Source organism: Galendromus occidentalis, unplaced genomic scaffold, assembly GCF_000255335.2.
Source record: "Galendromus occidentalis unplaced genomic scaffold, Mocc_1.1 scf7180000077440, whole genome shotgun sequence".
NCBI lineage: Eukaryota > Metazoa > Arthropoda > Arachnida > Mesostigmata > Phytoseiidae > Galendromus > Galendromus occidentalis.
The window spans coordinates 484,325-508,826 of NW_003805428.1; the positions used below are offsets into that span (position 1 = coordinate 484,325).

The 24,502-nt window shown below is 51.1% G+C and overlaps 4 protein-coding genes across 4 annotated transcripts; 3 read left to right on the plus strand and 1 right to left on the minus strand.

Moving 5' to 3' along the window:
* The first annotated feature begins 93 nt into the window (after positions 1-93).
* On the plus strand, positions 94-4,862 carry LOC100902020 (fatty acyl-CoA reductase 1). Its single transcript, XM_003743119.2, has 10 exons — positions 94-179; positions 563-711; positions 834-910; positions 2,517-2,597; positions 2,767-2,928; positions 3,080-3,187; positions 3,324-3,494; positions 3,591-3,777; positions 3,932-4,166; positions 4,319-4,862. The coding sequence occupies exons 4-10, from the start codon at positions 2,526-2,528 to the stop codon at positions 4,860-4,862; spliced, it is 1,479 nt and encodes a 492-aa protein (XP_003743167.1). The 5' UTR covers positions 94-179; positions 563-711; positions 834-910; positions 2,517-2,525.
* Positions 4,863-5,477: 615 nt separating this feature from the next.
* LOC100902169 (probable protein phosphatase 2C T23F11.1) lies at positions 5,478-9,158 on the plus strand. The gene is made up of 9 exons (XM_003743120.2): positions 5,478-5,742; positions 6,323-6,403; positions 6,575-6,732; positions 6,864-6,955; positions 7,121-7,180; positions 7,272-7,445; positions 7,562-7,671; positions 7,766-7,885; positions 8,010-9,158. The coding sequence occupies exons 2-9, from the start codon at positions 6,335-6,337 to the stop codon at positions 8,544-8,546; spliced, it is 1,320 nt and encodes a 439-aa protein (XP_003743168.1). The 5' UTR covers positions 5,478-5,742; positions 6,323-6,334; the 3' UTR covers positions 8,547-9,158.
* Positions 8,836-10,570, plus strand: LOC100909358 (sodium/potassium-transporting ATPase subunit beta-1-like). The gene is made up of 2 exons (XM_003743164.1): positions 8,836-8,845; positions 9,708-10,570. The coding sequence occupies exons 1-2, from the start codon at positions 8,836-8,838 to the stop codon at positions 10,568-10,570; spliced, it is 873 nt and encodes a 290-aa protein (XP_003743212.1).
* A 131-nt stretch (positions 10,571-10,701) lies between these two features.
* LOC100902309 (SH3 domain-binding protein 5 homolog) lies at positions 10,702-19,997 on the minus strand. The gene is made up of 6 exons (XM_003743121.1): positions 19,779-19,997; positions 12,791-12,926; positions 12,312-12,535; positions 11,923-12,110; positions 11,608-11,792; positions 10,702-11,452 (listed from the first exon to the last, which is right to left on the minus strand). The coding sequence occupies exons 1-6, from the start codon at positions 19,818-19,820 to the stop codon at positions 11,202-11,204; spliced, it is 1,026 nt and encodes a 341-aa protein (XP_003743169.1). The 5' UTR covers positions 19,821-19,997; the 3' UTR covers positions 10,702-11,201.
* Positions 19,998-24,502: the final 4,505 nt, after the last annotated feature.

Genomic DNA, 24,502 nt, shown 5'->3' on the forward strand with positions numbered 1-24,502 from the left:
GATCTGTATTCGAATTCATCGATGAATTCGAATACAGTTAGATCGAATGTCTGGCGTTGCGTGTGGGGAGCGAGACGTGCATTCACGCATCACGGTAGCCCCACGCGACAATTGATGTTTGTATTCTAATTTCGATGATAAACTCGAGACGTTCCGAAAAATGGGCTCCGACTGTGCAGGTAATGGGGACCCTCGGTTGCGGGGGAGGTGGTCCTTGGACCCGTTGCTCAGGTGGTCCCATTGCGCGTTAAGAATGGTATAGAATTCTATGGGAGGAGGATCGGTGCCAAAGAAAAGTGGCCCGATACCTCTGGTGGTCCCTTTGTACGGTGGTCCCATAGGTCAGGTTTCACTGTATCTCAATCATTCTGGACTTTTGCGTTTCGGCTCCCGCTCCATTTCTGGCTCCCAGGAGATCGTTTCGACATGGGGTATTCGTCCCGGATTTGGCGGTGATGTGTGCCAATGCGAGATAGGGAGTATGATAGGAGCGGTCCTACAAGAGACGTCGTGGGCTTCCCACGCCTAGAAATCTCAATTCACACACCTTGACGATACGCAGGGGGTTTTCTTCGAGGGGTGCAGAGGCAATATTTTCAACCCTAAGCCGGAGTAGGGGAGCTGCCAGCCGAAGCGCCTCCTCGGATGAGAGGTTGCTCTCTATCGATACTTCGCCCGTCTACGTCACAGTGAGCGGTGGACTACCCAGCAGTGAGTTATCCTCGAATTTGTAGTCGGTCATGTAGCTTACTGAGACCATAGGGGCAGTTCTCACTCTCTACGAATGTTCAGAGTATAAGAAAGAAATTCGATGTGCTCGTGTTCATTCCCAGTTTCGGACACCCTTCACCGCTCACCGCGAACTTCACTGTGAGCTCCTACCAGCGTCCACCGCATTCGCCGAAATCCGGTAAGTTCAGCAGTTGGTCGTCGGCTTTAAATAAAATCCAAACTCAAATCCGTAAATACGGATTCTCCGGGTCTTACACGAGTAATAATAATAATACACGAGTCGCGGTTCGATACTGAATTTTGAGTGTGCCCTGTGAGTGTTAGATGCATCGATTCGGGAAGAAGTGAGTCGATGGATGACCGATTATTCAGAGTGATGTACACGCTTGCTTCGATAATATCGATGGCGTCTAATGCAAGGAGACGCGAGTTCGGGTCGCACACCCGGGGACTCCCCTTGAATAGTGGAGTTCTCTGATTTTTTCCGGTCGATTGCGTCGGTCAGAAGACTCCCAGAGATGGATCTTCTCCAAATGTGGTGCGTAGGCTTCGCGCTAGCGGCTCGCGGCGCCTCCACAACCAGAGTCGGGACCGGAGGGAGGTGAAGCCTAGTGTTCTCCCATGCCATTCTTAACATGTCGCTCATGTTCGCGATTCGACCTCGACGAAGTCTCCTCTGTGATCTGGAGGCTTCCGCGAGCCAAGCCTTCAAATTTTCAGATCGGTTCCTGAGACAGGCAATGACACGGGGATCTGACCGAGTCGGAAGCTTGATGAGCCTTGCCCCAGTTGTCCAGATTCATTCGGTGTTCAGTAAGTTGGTGCTCCCGCTTGAGAAGAACTTCGCGAAGACCAAACCCGGACCCGGTACTCCGCGCCCTCGTGAATGCATGCCGCCGGCGCGATTGATGGCCGGGATTCAATTTAGGCAATCTGGACGAACAGTCGCCGGCCGCGGCTCTACTGGGTAAACTTGGTGTCTAGGCTCGTCCACGGAAGCCTCACTTGGATCGAGGCTAATCCGTGGCTCAGAATTCGCCCTTGGACCTATGGGGGATGGCCTAAAAGAGATTTACCTAGGTTTCTTCAATCACGCGGAACGAAACAATGGGGAACCCCTAAAAGGGTCGTCTACCTCTATCTATCTCGAGTCCAGCACTGGGGAGAGCTGCTCGTCCTCGACCTCCGACTCAGCTCGGAGCGCGTAGGGATGAAGCTTTCTTGAGCCGCTCGAACCACTAAAAAATATATAAGCTGCCACCTCGAAAACATTCGGGCGATCAAACATCGATTAAGAGATACCTGTCGGATCTTTCGGAGTCCCAGAGGGGACACAGATGATTTCGGAGCTACCAGGGTGAGATGAACCGCGCCACAGCACGCGACCCATCCACCACTGCTCGAAACAAAACCGGTTCGGGAGGTCAGCAGTGGAGCTCGCCTTCTTCGGGGGTATTCTCTCACTAGAGGTCCTCTGGGGGAACCGATGCGACATGATTCCTATTCCGCAGCCGCTGCACCTCGCTTGGTCCAAATGGACTGACTCCCGACATAGGGATCGCCTCGTTGCAGCAATTGAGACAACTACCTCTCGCAGCATCCTTGACTCACCCTCGACCGTACGCGGGCGTCTCGTGACGCGCAGGAGCTCCACCGAGTTCCGAGCCTTGAGTTGCCGTAGCTAAGCATTTGATCAGCAGACGATCTCGAAATACTGAGGAATAGTAATAAGAAGCCCCCTGACCGTCTTCTTTCAACCAATTATGGAATGCTCTCTGTTGCAGATACACGATATGGCCACGATCCCCGAATTCTTTGCTGGGAAAAATCTTCTCCTGACCGGAGTCTCAGGATTCTTAGGCAAGGTGAGGCGATACATTCAGAAACTCAGCATTCTGCTTCATTGTTCCTGGCTCAGCGCATGCTTTCGATTCCGTCTCGCCTGAAAGCGTGAGGATGAGATCAGCCAGCGGCGGGGCTTGTCATTTCCATATTCTGCGTCGATGATAATTGATCTCTCGTCTTCGATTCAAGGTATTGGTGGAGAAACTTCTGCGTTCATGTCCCGAAATAAATTCCATATTCGTGCTCATCCGGGAGAAGAAGGGATTGAGCGGTAAAGATCGCTTGGCGAAGATACTCAGTGAAAAGCTTTTTGACCATCTCCACCGGGAGAAGCCGGAATGTTTTTCGAAGGTGAGCGACTGCCCAATGTGAAGTCGGACGGCTACGCTGGTCATTCGGGTCCCGCGGATGCTTGGAGGCCGTTTTCGACCTTCTCCCGACTGAAACTCCCCAGGGACGAAAGATTCCGGCATTTATGCATCGATCCTCTGATTCCCTATAGGTGAAACTCGTTCCGGGTGATCTCCTCGAAGATCAGATCATTTCCAACGAAGATGACGAGGAGATGCTTTTAGAGCAAGTCAACGTTGTGATCCACTCTGCGGCTTCGGTGAGATCCTCCCTCCTCAGAGATAACACCCGTCGAAGGATCATGACACTTCACCTGGAAAAATCTGATACATCAAGATAAAGTTCAAAAGCCTTGTGTTAAAACGCAGTCCGATATCACATTTCCATATTCGCAGGTACGTTTCTCCGAGCCGCTCCGCAACAGCGTCGATGTGAATCTGAGGGCCACTTACAAGCTTCTCGAATTTGCGAAGAAAATGAAAAACCTCGTATCTGCCGTTCACATTTCGACGGCGTACTCGAACTGTCAGCTGAGAACAGTCGACGAAACAACCTATAAGTGCGAGGTATGAAAACGCTGTACGATGACAGAGCGAGCTTCCTTCATATACGTATTTTCCGCTTGAGTTAGTATGATTATCTTACCAATGACCTCGGTTTAGGTGGACCCGTTCCAAGTTATGTCGCTGTGTGAGTATATGTCTACGGAGCTTGTCGAAGAGCTTCGCGCGAAATTACTGAAAGATCGACCGAATACGTATACATTCACAAAAGCGCTCACGGAAAACCTCGTCGAAGCATACTCGAATCAGATACCGATAGCGATTGTGCGACCATCGATAATTACCGGTGAGAACAAAGGAGCTCCCGCTCGCATCTTCGCTCAGGAGCACATATCCGAGCCCAGTCTGGAATCTCGAGTCGCCTCTATAGTCACGAGACTTACCCGAGTAATCATGACTCGGCATACACGGGTAACTAACAGAAATTTTCGACCCTCCAGGGGCCGCCTCCGAGCCATTGCCCGGATGGGTCGATAATTATAACGGACCGAATGGACTCCTGATCGCTCTCGGCACAGGAGCCCTCACGACCCTGTACAGTCATCTCGACTGCACGGCCGACTTAATTCCGGTAGACTACGTGGCTAATACGATTTTAGCAGCAGCTTCGAAACAAGAACTCGGAAACTTCAAGATCTACAATTGCACATCGGGTTCTCAAAATCCCATAAACTGGTGAGTGATAGGCAGATGAATCTCCAAGGAGTCCCTCAAATCCGAGACCGTCCCGCCAGGACTCCTCCCCCTTGCCGTTTCCCTTGCCCCACCTCCACGCCCTCCTGGGGTCCGGCTGAGCGGCATCCAATAGCACGAATCTTCTTTTCCAGGCGCATGTTCATGGAGAAGTCTGTCGATATTCCGCTTCGATACCCTTCGACGACGATGGTCCGCTACCCCAGACCTCGAGTCACATCTTACAAGTGGCTACACGAAACTCGTTTGTTCCTAGAGCATTACGTGCCGGTCAGAATCATCGATTTCGGACTACGTTGCGCACGCCGGCAGAGCAACGCGTTCCGCCTGTATCAGCGTCTGTCGAACTCTATGTATCTGTTGGAGTTTTTCGCCACGAATGAATGGAATTTCATCAACACGAATACTCAGAAACTCTTCGAGAGCCTGCACCCGAGCGACAAGGCCGAGTTCAACTTCGACGTCCGCACGATCGATTGGGATTCCTACGTACAAACCTACTGTTTAGGTATCCGTCAATATGTTCTCAATGATGATTTGTCAAATCTGGAAGGGGGCAAATCTCACTTGAGGCGTTTGAAATGTGTACAATACGGGGCGAACCTGGCTCTCGCGTGGGCTGCGTGGAAGGTGTGCTGCGCCGTGTTGCCCTGCGCCGACTTGGTCGGGCTCTGTTAGATCTCCGCGTGAATCTGAACCAACCTCGACGTTCCGATCCCGCGTTTCAATCAACGCCAATAAATATGAAAGACTTCCTGGAGAAACAAACAGATTTTCTTCCTCCAACTTCACCGAACTCAAACGCGCGTAAGGAGGGAGTATTCGGAATTCTCTTTCGACTGCTCTCACGCTCACTTCGGAAGCTCGGACTCCGAGCGAGTATGCGCGCTCTCGAAGAAGCCGAACTTTTAGAGTACAATTATTGTCGGTGCCGGTAATTCTTCAATAACTTATTCGTGCCGGCAATTCTATCCAAGTGCTCAATATCCTACCCGTGGTCAAGATCAACGCGATCAGCCTTTTCAGAGTGCCTCGAGTCGATCCGAGAGCGACATTGAGGAAGAATGGCGAGTTTCCTCATTCGATGAATCGGCGTGAGGTGGAACTTGGAATGATCCGAGAGGCACGATTCGCGCGCGAGCCAGACACGGGAGAGGAGAGCGGACGGGCAGACCGCTGCTGCTGGAGGGCACACTTTCTCGCGGGCGAGGGATAGCTGTCTGGCTGCACGACGGAGAGGCGATAGCGAGACATGTCAATAGCGCGAGGACTGTGTTGTACTATACTGTTTCCTCCGCTAGTTCTTCCGCTCCTCTCAGGGAGACTACTGTAAACAGGACCCGCACTACAGCTGAGAAGTTCACGAATGCGAACACTTGCCAAAGGATTCATCACGACAGCGGTCAAAACGAGAAACGACAGACCCGACGCATCGACAGGAGAGAGGAAAAATACTTCCCAGTTCTCTCATCACTTTCCTGCTACCTCCGCACCATCGGTGTGCGCTCTAGAGAAGTCAATGTATCCTAAGTAATACGGATATTCGAAACGCACCTCTGTGAGTACAAGCCGGATAGCTGTGACCGTTCCCGGGCAAACAAAAGATGATTGATTATGGCGATTTCTATCCACGAGCTGCGCGAACGGTGTGCAGCCGCTTCCCGGAGCACAGGTGTCGGGCCGAAGATTGACACGAGACTCGTTCTGGAGCCGGCGCCTCGCGCATTATTCTTTTCCCTCCGCGCCGAAACTCGCAGGAAAAAAATTCATGGCTCGCACCACCAGCATGACCATCGAGTTGTTTGACGGTGACAAGCCGGCTCCGATTTCCGCATGCGAGCGTCTGATGCCGCGGAAGAATAGTCTCGTCTTGGAGCGTGTCGTGACGTGGAACGAAGGTAAAATCGCTCTTAAGTGATTTTGGTTGGCCTGTATCGTCGGCCGACACCACGAACGAACAGAGAGCTCTGACAGTGGGGTTTAAATCCTGTGGAAAATAATCCAAATGCGAACAATCCAGGATCAGGACGATGCCCATGTGATTTTTTGGAATCAAACATTGAGAATGAATCCTAGTGGATTTCTCGACAGGACTTGAAGATCACCCACAATAATTGTAGATTGCCGTTCCCCCACAGATCAGCTCGGAAATGGGTCAAACGCTGTCAGAACCCGTGACTGTCAAGGAAACCTCCTGCTGTGGGAACGAGATGCTCAAGGTGAGGAGAAGAAGTGCTCTGATTCGAAGGATGCTTTTGGCACGAGCTGGGCTTTCCTGCTCCCAATGGGATCTTGGACCTCAATAATGCACCTTGGTGTTTCGCTGAGCGTCGCCGCATCGGCGCTTTCACTTGCTGGTTTCCTAAAGTTACTCGGGACACTCTTGCCAGGTGGGAGCATCATGTCTCCAAGGCTGGCGGATCAGCATGGAGGACGCGCACACTCATCTTCTGAGTCTTCCCGATGACCACGACGCGGCTTTCTTCGCGGTTTATGACGGCCATGGGGGCGCGAAAGTTGCAAAATACGCCAGCTGCCATGTGCATCGGTAAATAAGTTGCAATCCGCATGATCGAAGGCTAAGCGCATTGAATGATGACGTGATCAAATATCGCCTAAAAAATCAAATCTCGATGTACGTTCAATGGGTCACTGACGGTGATGTCTCTCGCCTTCCAGAAAAATCGTAGCTCAAGCCGCTTATCAAGCGGGAAATTATGTCGAAGCGATCCAACGGGCTTTCCTTGAAGTGGATCAAGATATGTTGAATGGTGAGCAGAATGAGCGGAAATCCTGGAGGGCAATCGTCCCAAAACTATCGCTGAATAATTTCTCCCATACTGGCCGCATCGATGACGTATTGTCAGCAGCCCACGCGAGCGGAGGAGTATTACATTCATAGTGGGCTGATTACATAGCGTTTCATTGATCAACAGATGACGTAATGAAAGAAGAACTAGCGGGCTCGACCGGCGTCATCGTCCTCATCAAACGAGGTGTGTAACGCAGAGGCTCACTCGTATTGTTAGAGGTGGTTCGTACAATCTTCTAAATAAGATTGTCAGTCTTAGTGATTGGCCTTCGCAGATGATCCTAAAACTTTGGGAACGCTCTATTGCGGAAACATCGGCGACTCGCGAGCCGTCGCGTGCGTCGCTGGACGAACGGTTCCGCTATCGTTCGATCACAAACCTTCGAATAAAGAAGAAGCGAGACGGATCAATGCGGCCGGTGGATGGGTAGATCTCAACAGAGTTAATGGTGAGAGAGGTGCAGGGCTTTAGCTCCCGCTCGGGACGTCCTCGTTGCCTGAATATAGTGTGTCGAGAAGTGATCCTTCTTCCCGTCGCATTCTTTAAGCCGAACGTCATCCTCAGGAAACCTAGCCCTTTCTCGAGCCTTCGGCGATTTCGTCTTCAAGAAGAACGAGAAGAAACCAGCCCATGAACAAATAGTCACAGCGTTTCCAGACGTAACGGTCGAAGCGGTAAGCCGCAGTGGCAACGCCAGAAGGGATGATGAAAATTAGCTAGGTCCTTGGTCATCAGATCTAAAAGCTTTTTCCCTTAACGCGTCTACAGCTCACGCCAGATCACGAGTTCGTCATACTAGCTTGCGATGGCATTTGGGACGTCATGTCGAATGAAGAAGTCGTGCAATTCATCCGCGTCAGACTTGCTGAAAGGATGGAGCCGGAAATCGTGAGTGAGCGACGACCTTCTGTGGTTCAGATACTGAAGTTCGAGCACTTCAGCCCGGGACAGCCCCCGAATTCGTCGACGACGATCCCCGACGTCTCCTATCTAAATAGAATTTCGTTTCCAGATCTGTGAGGAGCTGATGACACGATGTCTGGCACCCGATACCTCGATGGGAGGCCTGGGCTGCGACAACATGACGGTAGTGCTAGTCTGCTTTCTCAATGGACGGAGCTTCGACCACTTGGCCGCGAAGTGCTCTCGACACATCCAAGAGCAAGCAGACTATCCTAGAACCATCGGTCTGGCCCCTCAGAAACAATCGATAGTCACCACGATGGCTCACGCCCTGACTCCGCCCGAGCTGCCGTCTCCGGACGATCACGATTCTGTGCCAAACAGTCCGATGTCTGAAGAAATTGTCGAATACCCCGGGTATGCGGACAGCGCGGTCGGGGGGTACGCTGAGAGCGCGTACACGTTCGACTCCGAGAAAATCGTCCCCGTAACGACGCAAGCTGTACCTTCTACGTCGGCCCAAACTCAGACGGGAGACAGCAGAGCGTCGAGTAGACCCGATGATCCAAAGTCTCCCGCCGAGAGAAACGACGCACTCGCAGACATGAGCGAGGCGACGAGCGAAGCCGAACGCTCCTCGGCCTGAAAGTCGCGGAGCTCTCCAAACTCGTTGGTTCCAGAGCTACACAAAGATCTACCTATATTCCTTGAGAGGGACAAACGCTAAACATTCCCCGGGTCTAGTCTCGTTCGAAAATTTCTTCCGATCTGAGGGTCAGATGCCCCCGTGAGTTACCTGTTAGACAAGAGCACCGCCAAGCGCATCCTAGCCGCGTCGGGTATCGAGGAGCGAATGCCGAGCGGCCTCGAGCTCGTCCTCAGAGGTACTTTAACACCATCCACCTGCCTGATATGATAACTCCATCATCGACACCATGACTTCTGGTGATGGGTTCCTCCGCGCGTTCCGCGAAGAGGAGTCGAGGCGGTACCATGGAAATTTGAGAGGAAATGAGTGTAGATTGCCCGATGTGTGGGACGACGTTTACTGGCAGATGCATGATAATTTTTCCAATATACGTACATTTTAGATACCAATTCTGATCACCACGCCTCGTGGAGGAACGGACCTACTCATAGAGCTTCTAGGAGGGCAGTCTGGAGAGAGCATCAAATAGAGCGCTGCCGGCACTTAAACGCCGCTTCGGCGCCCTTGACGTTCGAGGAAGACTCTCCGATCGAAGAGATCCCGCATGATACCGGAGTGATCTTATCGAATCAAAGTTTCTAGACGAGGCCATTGATCAATAAATTGGTATCACGAACTTTGAAGAATTCACTCTGCGACATGCCGATATCGATCGATTCTCTGTTTTTGACCTTGCCGGTTATCAATCTGAAAGTACGCTCGATACTCGATGCGCAGAGCGTTCGGCAATTTATCCACTCCTCCCTCCCTCTTCGAGTATGGACGGTCGCCAGACGTCAGAGCAGCAGACTCCGTGGGCAAGAGAGGATCAGGAGAAGATTTCGACGCAAAGGACGGGATTCCTGCTCGAAAATGTTCCTCCGATCTAATCCAGTCGTTTACGGAGACCGTTTGAGTCACCTCTCACCTCTCTCTTTAGTAACTCTTTCACCGCTCATTTCCACGTGACGACGAAGCTTAGCGATTTCCTGCGTGCAATCTCTGGACATCCCGCGAACTTCATGAAAGAAGCCAAAAAAACCTTTCCCTCCAAGCACCATTCCTTCTTCCGAAATCGCCGCTTGTCGAGCTGGCTGATTTTGATTCTCTTCCTTCTAGTTCTGTACTTCATCATCTTCGCATTCCTCATCGTTATCCTCGTCCTTTTCCTGCAGAGCATAAATTCCCGATATCCGTCCTGGACCTTCGGGCACGGGGGAACTATAGGACCTGGAGTTTCGAAGCTGCCAAGACCGAGTAACGACTCTGAAGTAGATAGGTATGAGGTCATGTTCTATGATTCGCAAGATAGGGACAGCCACTCAATGTATCGCGAAAGCCTACACCGGTGTTTCGGAGCTAACAAGGATAGGTCTTCTGAAGAACGTAACGGCATGAGCTGCCGATTGAAAGAAATCAGGGATCTGGAGGAGATCAATTCGTCGAACTGGTTCAACTTCAGAGACTGCAGGGAGGTGGATTTCGAAGATTGTCTACCGTGCTCGGAGTGCGGCGATTACGGGTACTCAAACGAAAGTCCTTGTTTCGCAATCGGTGCCAATCGGGTACTGAATTGGCGTCCGATACCCTACAGAGCTCAAGAATTACCTCCAGACATGCCGGACTACTTGACGCAGATCTACTCGGAGGAATGTCTGCACGTTTCGTGCGATGGGGATTATCAAGAGATCGGATACAGGGCCGCGAACATTAAGAATATCGAAGAGATCAATTATTTCCCCAGTACCTGTATACCGGTGACGACCTTCCGCGATTTCTCCAACCAAACGTGTCGATCGAAATCCATTCGAGTGAGCTTCAAGATACCCGCGAACATCCCCGTGACGGTAAGATGTCGGCTATGGGCGAAGAACATCGACTACGACTACCGTTTGCGCAAAGGCACCACGACGTTCACAATCATGCACGGAACAGATGCCGGGAAAATAAGAAGTAGGCTTGGTAAAGCCACAATGGGTTGATGGCATCAACTCGATGATCACCGATGCAGCGCCTCGCCTGAAAGCGATGACGTTCAGAATCGTTCCGATGCTACCTTGAAATCCGGGAAGAAATGTCGCACCGGTCGAGAACTTTTTTGGTAATAATAAAGTTTTGTTCATTCCAGAATTTGAATCATATTTATTCGTTCAACATTCGGACTTGAGATCAGTGTCGGTCCAGAGACCTGTTCAGTTGAATAGAAATATACAGCGACCAACAACTACCGATTCATTGTGTAGAAAAAGCGGTGGCTCGAACGACAGCATCGGTACTTTGCCTTAACGAAAGTAGCACCTGTCAATTGAGTTGGAATTTGAGCTATTCTTAAAGTACACGAGACGGAAGAGAACCGTTCCCAACCATCTCAAGCTACCGAGTGACGCGATTCAGCGGGTACAGCACTACTCCTACGAGATCCCGTAGGGAGACACATACCTCCAGAGACTCGAACCGTATGGATAATTGTTCGATGCGTAGCCTAACAAACGTTTTATAGCTTTCCTTCTTGGTCTCAACTTCTAAAGATCGCTCACGATTCGTTCGAGTGGAGCGGCTCCCTCCTGGACACACATATATATTATATAAATAGGGATCACCCGAATGAGGTCACTAGTCGTCGAGCGGAACATCAACGAAGTCCTTTTTCGACTTCTTCGGAGTTGAACTCAAAGCTTCCTCTATGTCTTTGAGTTTCTCGGGTAACGACGAGACAGAGGACGCGATCGAAGAACATTGCGAAATCGAACAATCGAAACTCGCCAGATACGAATCCGATCCCAACTGCGACTGCGAGTACCCTTCATCGGTGAGCTGCCCCATGGAGCCCTCCAATAGTCGACCAATGGTCTGATCGCAGAGATCTGGAATAGAGAGAAACTTCAAGGTGACCCCTCGCTCGGAAATATTCCAATTCTCGGAAATATGCATATTTTGATTTCGGATACTCGTCTCGAGTGGGCTCAATTCGAAGCCTTATATCAGTCCGATTCGGCTACTCTTTCTTCGTACAACTCACCTCCAGAAGTGCTGCTTGTAGGCGTTAGGTGTTGGAAGCCCGAATCCCGGAATTTCCGTTCGATGTCGAGCTCGAGTCGAGTCTTCCGTCGCTCGTGGATCTCCGACGAAATGATTTCGAGGGCGTGGAGCGCCCCATTGTATTGCTCTTTCGAGCGCGCCACGTTTCCACGTTTCTCCTCGATCCTGTTCCGGAAATGAATGATTTTTATTCCGGATTGAAAAATTCAGCCAATTCGCTCAGAACGGAATTCAATGACTGCGGAGTGGAACGACAGCCGGAGGATCACGTAGTCAACAATAGCGTCGAACTTGCCTGGCTTTGATCTCTTCAAGGCTGCGCTCGAAGCGATCCTTAGCTTCGAAGTACGTTCTACTTTTTTTGATCTCAGACTTGAGTTTCTCCTCCATGCACTTGACACACTCCTCGGCCTCCTTGAAAACAGCCGCTCGACGTCGGTGCTCACTCTGACTTTCGACCATTTGAGTTTTTGCTACTGTGACCTACAAGAATGATGAATGTTCGAGTCAGACATCAGGCAGAACGACTTTCGAAGTTGTTGTCCACCGTAATTAAGTAGGAGAGCTGATTGAGTGGAGGGCACGCGGACTCGGAAAGCTTCCCGGAAGTGCTGTTAGTACGCGCCAGCGGGGAGAGTTCAGCGTTCATGAGGAAGTTTCCGACGGGATCGTTAGGAGTCTAACCTTTTCGGTGGCATGATTCAACATTTCCTGCCATGCGGTATCGAAAGCCCATTCGCTCTGCTTGCTGAGGAAACGTTGCTCGGCGAGCGCAATGGTCTCGGTTGCCGCCTGGTGTATCTCCGACGCTCGTTGGTATTGAATTGCGGCCTTTTGACATTCCTGCTGAGCTCTGTGTGCCCGATACTTCGCCTCGTAGTACGGTCTAGCAGCTTCAATCGCTTTATCTGCGGGAAACATTCATTTAGGCGGAAACATTTAATTGAGATAATGAGCGCCAACCTCCCGAGATTCCGCACGCCGGGATGGCGCCCGCAGGAGAGGCCACTCGCGCGAGTCTTCATCGGGTATGGTCCCGCTTTGGAGACAATCTCTTCCGTCGAGAATATTCATGATTGGCACATATGTTCATCTAAAGCATTATTCTTCTGATACCACAATTACGAGGGTTCAGCGCTAGAATTCGTGCCTCTTGCACTTACCCAATTTCTTTTTAAGTATGTTAAGCCTCTGCGTGGACACCGATAAGGTGTGACGGAAGTGTGCATTGGCTTCGTCGAGCTCGACCTCTAACCGGTTGATCTCGTCTGTACATGAATTCAATTTCTCTAGTTGTATCTGCGAAAGGGAGAGCATTGTGTGAGATTTCGTTCAATTCAGAATCGCACCTAGCCACCTATTCTCCTAAAGTACTAATGTAACTAAGTAAGTAAATTCAATGATGACCGTCGACCCGCGCATCGCTGTCCATGTGGCGAGCAAGCAGGGACTCCGCTGCTCTAGCGAAAGTTCGGTTGAAAATAAGGAACGCTCGCTAGTCGCCACTTGCGTGTCCACGTAGGAAGCTTGAACAGCGGCGGATTGAATGAATGACGGCCTACATTGTCTATCGTTCCGTGGCTAGAGGTCATTGCACCACTGGCCCAGACTTCAATGGACCTCGTTGATTTCTTAGCGTGGCACTGGGGCGTCCGTCTTTTTCAAAGTTCGGCTTCCCCGCGCGCTTTGTCGGTCAACCTCAGATATGAGAGCCCGTAAGAAATCGGGACTCCGCACCTAGATGACTCGAAATATTAATTTCGCGAAGATTTGCTCCACGCTCACGTCATTTATTGAGGTTCATAAAAAGCTTGTTTCCGGCGGAATAATTAGACCATCGGAGTGGTTGCCTCTGATAGGCAACTGATACCTACCGCTTTTCGGAAGAAGCGCGTAGGCTCCGGAGCGAGACGAAGGCGTCGGAAGACGGAGTTTTGAACACTTTTCGATAGCTGTCACCCAGCAAAGCGATAGATGAGGTGGATGGACGCTGCCCTTGAACTTTAGCCGTGAACCACCCTTAGCGAAAGCTCGCCGATAATGACAGACGCACTTTGAGCTACCGTTCAACTGACGCGGGTATTACGTAGATGCTCACAAATCGGGGTGTATCGCGCGGCCATTGATTGGACCGTTGTTGACATGCGAGCCCCGCGACTGGAGCTCACAGCGTCATGATACTCGGATGGCCACAGAGGAATTCTGGTAGAGTTGACGTTTGCCGACGTGTCCAACTGGTAATTTTGTCCGTCTCCGAGGGGGATTCCCGGCTCGGGAGGCTTCCTAAGTTTTCCTCCTTGCGTGAATCGAAATCGGAATCTTCACGCTTGGAAGCCTTCACATGCGTAAGCGTTCGGCTACGGGGTGTTCGACGAACGAAACTTTTTCCGCATTTTTCTATTCTTTTCTCACGTACCTCTAAATAGTATAATACCGACACACCGTGTTTCGTATCTTTTGTACAAGCCGATCCGACAGGGCGATGATATTTCACCCCATTGTCTCCACAGGATTCACATACCGAATATATATCTGAATTCCTCATTTTGGAGATCCGCGAACCGTCATGCTTTGTCTCGATCGGATCTCGGGATCAAATCTCCGTGGAATCGGAAGGGAAACACACTCATAGGTAGCTTCGTGCCATTCCAGTGGCGTGCCATCTTTCTGCGCGGACATCGACAAAGTCTCAATCCGTTAGCCAAAATCGAATTTCGTCGCTTGTCGGCCTCGTGTTGACGAACCAGTTCGAACACAACGAAGCATTTTCCGAACGTCGTCAATCGATCGCGGAGCTATGGCTCGTCCGAGCAGATCCTGAAATCTCCCGGGATTTCAAAAGTGTCGAGCGAAGCCCCGTGATAGTTTCCACATTTACTCCAGCTTTGTGTCGCTGACGTCCCGACGTGGTCAGCAGGGACTGCCAAGCTTCGATTGTTCAAAAGTTACGGAGCCTACACCCGAAGCTTCATTTACTGTTACGGTTTCGCTCTTGAAGCGCGACCAGAGTAGCGAAAACTTTTCGTAGAAGTGCGTTGGTCCACTCATTGTATATGTATATCGAGTTGTCAGGCTGGGCGGGTCCATAGACAGTGACATCAGGTTTGCTCCGCAGCATAAAGCCAGAGACCCGCAGTCCGGGTCGAAAAGGAGCGCGGATAAGCCGAATGGCCAAATCTTTGAGTCGCTGCGTATTTCCCTGACGTACTTTCCGCATCGGGCTAGCGCTTGAATAATCATTGGTGGAGTGCTTTTGCGACGGCGCGGCGGTCTTCGCGACGGCTCTAGGAATCCGATTAGGCATGCGACTAAGGGAGAATTAAATGGCTCATGAAGTGATCGTTCTCTTTGGAAACACAGTTTAGGTTTTCGGCATAGACATCCGCAAAGCATCGCGTACGGATGGATCTCGATGAGCTCTGATAATCGGAAAAGATGGGAATAAGTTAGGGTCTAACTCATCCCCAACTGTTAGACGACGACTTCTTTGACTGAGGGGATGATCGTTCCAGGTGTCCTATTGAGCCCTTGACCCATAATCGCATGGATGCTAGGCCGCCCCAATCACAAAGCCTAGAGCCAATTTCGCTCGCATCTATCTTGGATTATCCGCCGATGAGCCCGAGTCGCAGTTCTCGACCAACTAGTCGGGGAAATCGATCCGGGGGCCGAAACCGCGACACAATGGGTTGCTTTTTATCCGCTCGTTGATCTGTTCTCGATGTAGGGGCGAGCGGGGAAACAACTACCGGGCCTCTCTTTCTCACGACGGGATGCATTCATTTCCATGGATGATCTCACGCCAGAATCTTCCCAGAAATATCCACGCTAAAATCACTACTCCCTGTAGCGGCGTACAGCGATCGCCACCACCATTGCGACTTCTCGATTCCTTACCGCTGGAAAGCTGAAGCAGCTGAGGCGGCAAACTTTCTGAAATCTCTGAAGCGGCTCAAGTGCGTTCCGACCGCTCCGGCGCCTGTCGGAATCCATTCCCTCGGGAGCGAATGGCTCTATCACGATGGGTGAGCGCGAGACCGTGGTAGTTGATTTCATAGTTTGGAAACTCGGAAATCCCCAGTCGGATCTCTACCTCAGCAACCAGTGGAGGGGGAGTCAAGGTCGATATCGATCGGGAAAGATCATCGACCTAACTCGCCTTTTCGTAACCCATGATGCGAATGACTCCAGCATCAACCGCTGCGTCGATAAAGACTCATACGAGCAGAATAACTGTCTCTTCATATGACAACAGCTGACTCCTAATCGCCTACCATAAAACTTTGCTTTCGGATCATTGATTGCAAATATACATTGGAACTCAGGGACCCGCAACAGATCAAACGAATGGCAGGCGCGAGACAATCCAGGTCAAAACAACGATGCCAGCAGCGGTATGCATCGCGGTCACACACTCGGATAGTAACCTGGAATCCCATCAGATGTCGGTCGAGCGAGAGTCGAGAAATCGGACGAAAATCTAAAGCATCGTTGAAGTGAGTGTGAGACCTCTCGTGAATAAATGTACGTATACATGTAGCACTTCGAAAATGTATTCTGACAGGTATGTCGATACTCCTCTAACTTCTGTCTTTCGTTTGACAAGTCTTCAACTTGAGTCCATCGACATTCCTCGCAAGGGCTCATCGATGCTCAGATTGAGAGGCAGTCATTCAACACGTCGGAGTCTGAAGCTGAACCCGCGTAGAGCAGGTGATTGTGACCCAGGGCGATTATTTCGGGCGTGAGAGAGAGTCGAATTTGGCTGCGAATCCGGAAATCCCAGCGCACTGGCTTCTACTCGGGATTTCGAGCGCGCATCCATATTTACCGCGGAGACCCTCTGATGAACGACCCGCTCGCTCCCAGCGGACCTCGCGAGCAACGAGGAGCAGCGAGATCCTCGTAAGCCTGAGCTGAATTGGAAATGTGGGGATGGGCGATTTGATCTCTTCCAAGAACGGAGTCTGCACGAACTCAGCGGCGTCGAGGGTCGAGCGAATCGTCTCCGTGGGCACCGAAGCTGCGTTGAAGAATTTTCGCTGTCCGAATGCGCTAAACCTGCAGCTCAAAATCAACCCATTAGGTCGAAAACCGAAGTAGGCCACACAGCTTGCTACATGGGAAATTCCAAAAACGTACCATCATGCGGCATCGCCCAAGAGTGACAGAACGTCAGAGACATATTGTGACTCATAGCGACTCGGGCGCGAGAAGATGGTTCTATGATGATACAGCGCACTCGAGCAAAAGTTGTAATCCCTTATTGAGCTGAGCCATGACTCATCTCATGGCATGCGAGCGGCTAATTGTCCTCTCGAAATATTCCTCGATTCTTCGAGTGCTCAATTCCCGATATCTCGTGGGCATTCCCCTACCGTGCATGGCCGTACGCATCTCACGGTATGCGGAAAAGCATTCCCGGAGGAATAGATCCCTCTCAGGCCTCCCGAGGTAACCGCCCGCAGGAGACCTTTCGGCTACGCGAAAAACAATCTCCTGAAGGGATCGCGTTCTTTGTTGACACTGGGCAGTTGCCATCCTCCCACGTTCAGCGACAGGCGTACGAACAATCGCGGCGATGCAGCTATACTTCCATCCAACCCAAAGAAACCTCAATGGCTGAATTCGAATAGAGTGCAACCTGTACAAATTCGTTCCGCAGGACATCGAAACTTCGAAAAGCCATCCGAGGTCAGTGAAGCATTCGATACGCCTCCTGGAACGACTCTCGAGCAGCGTTCTTATTATTCCCTGGAAGATTCATGATGGTCCGAAAACGCGAAATAACAACGGTGACGAAGCGCATCTATTTCAGGATGGTGTCTGATTCGAGAACCGACTGATGCTGATTGTCCAGCGCTAAATCTACGTAAGTGAAATAAACTTAGCGCCGGAGCCGCGCAAATTCATTCACCGACACGGTTGAGCCGCTCCGCCAAGAGTCTGCGGATCGTTCACTCGTCATCTGGCCATCTATATACGAATATCTATTTATCTATCTATCCATTCGCTCATTCACCAGAACGTCTGATCGTAGTGAAGTAACATCGTGTTTCATCAGATCTACATCTCGTCGACAGACGCGGGAAGTAGCTGTGACTGCTAAACTGCTCGTAGATCATGAACTACGGTCGCGGTTGCTGGATGAGGAGCAGAATTATCATTGGTAACAATTAGGCTAAGCTTCCGTCATTAAGAGGTGACGCAGCTCATTGGGGTTGTGATGGGGAAGAGGTTCCTTCGTCAACACGTAGCAGTGTGAGTCCTAATGGGGTGGTATGGTCAATCAAGTCAGAATTCAGAGTTGAGCGAATCAGGGATCTCTGCCGTGGTATGCCTCGATCGTCCCGCTGTTAGCCATATCAGTTCGCAGGCTTCTGACACCGTGCCATCACCCCGTCCTCCTCGTCGTGTTCATGAATGTTCTCCGCCGTCCTCGTCGTGTTCATGAATGTTCTCCGCCGTCCTCGTCCATCTGAAGTTGAAGCACGGAGCCCGTCTCACATCCCACTGAGTGTCCTCCAGCGTACACTTCGGGAAAAAAATCTCCGCGGGCGCCATCAGACGATCGTGTCCGCATTACAAGGAGCACCGTGGGCGTTCACCGATTTTTCTGGGCGCGTCTTCGAGGAAGTTTCTCCGAGTTGATTCTCTGTGTACTGAATTTCCCGGGCGGATGATTCTGACGGTCCGCGTGGTGACAGAGATCCATCGGCATCATTTCTAGTGATACCGAACTTCCCGCGGCAACCGATGACATGTTATGCAAACATTTCCGCGGATCGAGATCGGAAGGGTAAGTGAAATCGGTGGGAACCATACCTAGCGGCAAACCGTGGTCAGTGGTATGTTCCCTAGACGACATGGCGGACCCGAAAAATGACAAAGACCGGAAGGCTTTCACGCAGCATTCGCTCGACGGAAAATCCGTCGTAGCGTCAAGTCCCAACTCAGCTCTTGGTTTCGCGAACGTTTTGAAGTCAAAACAACGTTCAGCAGTCCAATCGAGAATAATTCGTATCCGATACCCGATTGAGATTTGTCATGTTATGCGATCAATGACAAATCATAAGCGTGGATCGACAGGGAAGCGGTGAAATCCATGCTTCAGCCGCAATCGTTACTCACTTGCGCGTCAATTCACAAGATTCACTCCCATCACCCCAAAGCCGGATAGGAATCGTTTGGAACGTCGTCAAAAAGCCGTGACGCCTGATCACGGATCGTTTCGGAGCCAAGTGAGGGATCTTGCGAATAAGATAGGGAAAAAAACATCCATAATGTAATAATTTGCACTGCCTCCTCATGACGAGCTGGGCCCCGCATCCCAACTTTCAGCCGCATCGCATGTTGTGTCGAACCTCAGGTCTCACAAAAATTCATCTAACGCGAGCTTGGGAAGAAAGCCACCCAAGTCGTGTATTCAGAATCCGATTCCGAAGAGCTCTATCGTCTCGAACGCCGATCCTAGCGAATAAGAGGAAACAATTGTGAGAGAGAACACACCAGAAGATTGGCTCCGCTATCGGCAAGTCGCTGGAGGCCGCCCGTGAAGCATAAATTGATTTTCGGAGAATCTAAACATTCTGCGATGTCCCGGATCATGCGCAAGGGTGCCTCCCCGGGAATTGCCAAGAGAAAGGCAGCATCAAGAAACAGAGCCGAGGCTCTAAGCTAGGAGCCCTATCGTCGCTTCGCATGGCTCGCGAGACAAGGGGTGTCAATTGGATTCTCGGTCTGCTGTCACCGTCGGCACCGAATAAAATCAGTCGTGGGTCCCAAAGTGCGGTGCACAATAGGGAAAGTCTGTTCGGGATGCGCACGCTTCATTCCTACGACGTGCACTCGGTTCCCAAGTCGACAACCTCCACAGAGCGATTGGGGGCGGGCGGCAGCCCAAGTCGCTATGAACCGGATCCGGGACGACCTCGATAGGGGGGCTAGGTCGAGCGAAACCATCCTTCATTGCATGACAGCGGATGAACATCGGCGCCTTCCCTAGCAGAACCATTCCGAACCGGATCCGAGCGAGAGGTTCCATCGATCTCGGGTCGATTACTATTCTTATCTCGACAACCACACAGAACACCGCTACGAGCCAGATTCACGACTCGGAGGAGGCCGGAAGTTCTCCCTTGAGCTACTCACCTGCACCCGGGGGTCAAGCTCCTCTTCTTCGATGTCACACATTCTGCGCTCCAAGAGCGTTAATTCCAGCCAGCTACACTCCTAGCACGAATTCCGGAAGGCTCAACACCACGAAACAGCTGAGCGCTCACTTGGGCACTCTTCCCCTCACGGGCAACTCGCTCCCACCCGTCCGAGGCTTCTTGTAGTCAGCTTTGTCGGTGATTGCGGTAAGTCAATGGGACGGACGGACGCATAGAAGACACTCCTCACTCACTCACCCGCTCACCCGCTCACCTGGCTGCAGAGTTGTTCCCCTGTCTGCAGGCGGTGGTTATAGTATCCTCTCCGCTTGCTGGATTAATCCTTACTCTCTCCCTCCTGTCTTTGGGCAGAGAGTATGGGCTCTCGCGTTTTCCGCTACAGGACCGCTCCTTGTGCTGTTCCAAAGCAAATCGAGAACCTGTCGTGTACGCTCCTACGCCTCATTGTCTGTATCAATAGATGTAGGCCTGGGCGCCGTGCAAGGATAGCACGGTTGCATCCCCTTCGGATCATGAGAGCCCGAGTGGACCTCCCCACCAATGGATTCTGTTGACAGTTCTCACCACAGGGAATGATGCTGATGATCTTTGCCGAGAGTCCCGAAGGCGTCGGGCGGTTCCTTCCTCTTCGACGGAGTCGGGGCTGGTCTTTCGGTCTCTCAAGGGACTACGAGCACAAAGCTGGATCATGGCTGGGAACGGCTCCTGCATCACAAGCGATTCCGAGATCGACCTAAGATACTCTGCTGCCGAGTCTCACTGCGGAACTCTCCGAAATTCACATGAACCTTGATATTATTCCCACCATTCCTACTCATGACTACAATCATGGCAGATGGCAGTCTATCCTGCCTCTTAGGTTCGGTAGGAGCGAGACTGACGGTGCTGAGAAGACGAATACTGAATTATTCGCTCTAGTTCGCTCTTTTTGTTTTTCCCCCTTCTACAATGACATGCTCGTGTCGAGGCTCATCAATGCTGAAATAATTCTGAAATCCGGGTCTTTGACAATCCGAATTGACAAGTCAGGGATAATCTCACTTAATGAAAATTCGATTCCACGATGAGCGGCGTCGGTCTCTCAGCCTCGCGAGAGATATCGGATCGAGAATAGGTGCGTGAACTGCTCATCGGAGAAGGAAGCCAACTCTGAAGGGGAAGCCTCTGAATGATTCACATTTTCTTGGTGGCCTTGCTCAGCTGAGCCTTGACAACTCCAAGCTCTAGCGAGAGGTTATTTGTTCCGGAAGAGATATGATCTGCTGACCCATCTTTTGCTGACCCTGAAAACTCACCCAAAAGTGACTTCGGACAGATGACGCTCGTTCTGTACACACAAAAACCATGCTCACAACCTTGAATCGATGTCTAGATTCCTCCGAGCTCCATTAGAGAATAGCGTTCGAGTTCCGGTTTCGGAAACAAATGTATGCAAATGCAGCCAGGACGAAGCGTAGGCCGGATCAGATGAACGGCGGAAAATGCGTGAAATTATCCCGTGGATGGACGAGGAGCTCGAACACGGTATATCGTGCCCGAATGGCACCGGGAATAGTGTCGAGGAGTGTAAAACTGACCAAAGTAGCTCTACTGGCATTTTGGCATTTCTCCCTCTGCTTTGTGCCATAGATAAGGTAATCTGCCTCAAAGGAACGTTCGGGACTTGAGGTATACGCTGTAAAAGCGTCAAATCATAACTTTCCCGGATGCGGGAGCCTATTGAGCTTCATAGCGCGACTGCGAGTATCCGCTGTGGGGATACCCGCCATCCCTTCGTTCGCCACCTAACCGGAATGAGACAGAGACGGATTGGCGATCCAGGACGGATGGAATTTCCGTGAGCAAGCTTCTAGGATTTAGATTTTGTGGTTTCTCAGATGTCAGACTCGAGGATGCAGAGTCATGGAGGCACTGCTGGAGTCCGAGCGGAGCGTGAGGACATATCATGACATTATATCACTCGGGCTCTCCAACCCGAATAATTGGTCGGGCTCAGTTTCGCCCCGGGAGACTCCTGGGGCTTGTCCTGAAGTAGGCAAAGCTCGATGGAGGCTGGAACAGCAAACGAGGACCAATGTTTGCGGAACCTCGAGACCTATTTCTGGCTCACCTCCAGCCAGGATGGAGCCCAGCTCGGTGTGAGGAGGAGACCTGGAGGTCTCGCCGAGAAACTCTCTCAGATCACGCGTGACGAACTTGTCCTTGGGGGAGTGACCGGATCCATTCCACCATATACACCCATTCCAGTAACGGTATTACGCGAAGGACGTCAGGGAACCTAGGATACATCGCCTGTCCAGGAACATCCAAACCCGAAAAGATTAGAACGACCAGCTTTTGTGTACTTATCATGCCAGATTTCGACTATTCAATCGATATTCCATTCAGGCTCCGTGAATTAACCGCAAATCATGCCGCTCTCCCCGTTCCTACATCTTCCCCTCCCCGCCTTCTTCGGAATCTGGCGACTTCCCGGAACTCCCGAGAAGCCGGATTCCTCGCCCATTCGGTTGAGCTAAGCGTATCCGACCCCGCTTCCTGGTACAATCGGGACTTGAGGCTTCAAAGCGTAAGTATTCATGAATATCGCTAGCTTATGAGGGATCCGCCTGACTCACATACATCTTTAAACATCTATGATGCGCCATCGAGCCTACATTAAAATTTTTGACTTCTTACCGCGAGGAGCCGCGTTCTTCCTTTGAAGCTTTGGAGGCCCGTGCAATAGTCGCCGTTAGCGCGAAACGGTAGATTTCGCTGGGAGAAGATCAGAGTTATCAATCATTATGTCATAGCGGAATTTCGTCCGTTCACGAGCGTTTCGCGTCGTGAGGCTTGCTTATTAAGAATCTTCAGTTTCTCGAATACACATATACAGGGTGGTCCCTCACTCGGTTTTCCTCGGAACCGGTAAGGTTCAGAGGGAGAAGTGCGATGGGTTGCCCTCCTGGCTTCTTGAATTCTCATCGAAAGAAAATGTAGCCCACTGTCCCGGGGTCGATGTTCCGGAGGAAAAGCATCAAACTTGATTTTTCCGTACAGAAAAAGAAAAAGCATGCCTTTTTTCCTTGATTGTTTTCCTCGAAAATGGCTTGGTTTAGGGAAGAAAGAGCGATGCATGACCCCAACTTATTTTCAATTTTACATCCGATTATGATGTCTTCACCTCTTCTGCTTGCTCCGTGAACACCCTCCAAGATCTGCGTCCGTGAGAGTAAACATATGTGTATAGTCTCTCCCGCTCAACGTACATGTGCATATCACCAAACTCCCCTGGAATATGAATGGATATCATCGAATGCACTGAAGCGCATTATTCCATGCAGACTATGCTCTCGATTAGACTTCCGTCAAGCGCTGGCAAGGTCGGAATTATTTTGAGCCTGCTGGATCGGAATCTCGCTTCTCTCGCTCCAATTCTTACAAATCGGACTTCGCCCCACGGCGCACGAACTATAGGTTACTTCGTTCCGATTCCAAAAAATCTTTCGTGTTGCCTGGTCGAGATCACGGAGAGCTCCGTGATGATTCGATGGTAGGCGGCCCGTGATCTACCGCTCGGAAGGGTTATTTCCCCTTTTCTAACCGAAATTCCCCCGGATGTTGATCTAACAAAACCCCCGGCTTGATTCAATAAGCCCATGTCAATCGACGTCGATTAGAACGACGAGCCTGTCAGGGATCCTGACAAAGACCGACAGAATCCCCTGGAGCGGCCCCCTATATCCGACCGGTGTGAGGTAGTCGTCCCCGATAGGATGTAGACTCGAAGAGGACGACTGGCGTTCGGGCGTCCGGGACTATGTATGATATGAAATTTGATCGCTACCTTAAACAGAGATTCGAATTCCAAAATAGTTCCCCTTCATCGCAGAATCGTAGCAGAGGCTCCGTGCGAGTACGTGGGAGAGCGGATGATGTGGGCAGATATGGGATACGAATAACATGGGAACTATGGGGAGGTAGGCGTGGAAGCGATACCTTCGAGAGCGAAGGTTTTCCCAAAGAATCGGAGGGTAGGCGAATGGAGATCCTGACATCGGGGCATATCACGGTTCCCTCGCAGACTCCCTGATTGAGAACGAGCAGATTCTCGTGCTGAGGAGAAGATATCTCCCGCCCGAGGTATCGTCCTCTGCATCTTGAATCGGAACATCCTAGCGAGCGGCATGAGTTCATAATCGGAGTGAGCCACTTAAAATTCGGGCTCCAGCCCGTTCAGAGAAGAATCTGCCTCCTTGTTACCACTCCCGAAGACATATGCGCATGGGGCGCGTTTCGAGAACCTGATTCCAGAGCCTGATCAGGAGTCCGGGGAACAATCAGCGTCGTTCGACGGCTCGCATCTCGGGGACGACCTGGCTGGGTTTGGACATCCTCGAATGCTTTGCGATAACAGCAATCTCGTAGAATATCGGTCTCCGGAGATGCTCTCAGAACAAGCGATCGAGAATCTGGAGTGCTGCCTGTCAAGAACCCGCAACAGATGTTCTCCGAACAGAAAGTCTAGGGGAATCGAATTCCCAAGGCGGGGACTTTCCGAAGGTCCGACATGTTCCCCTGGGTATCGGGCGGTTCTTGAGATCGGACCTTCCGCGCCGCCCTCTAGAATTTCGGCTGATCCTCAGATTTATCCCCAGATGGAGCAGGGAGCTCCCTCCCAACAGTGCCGGAACAACCGGATCCGCGGAAGCGATGTTT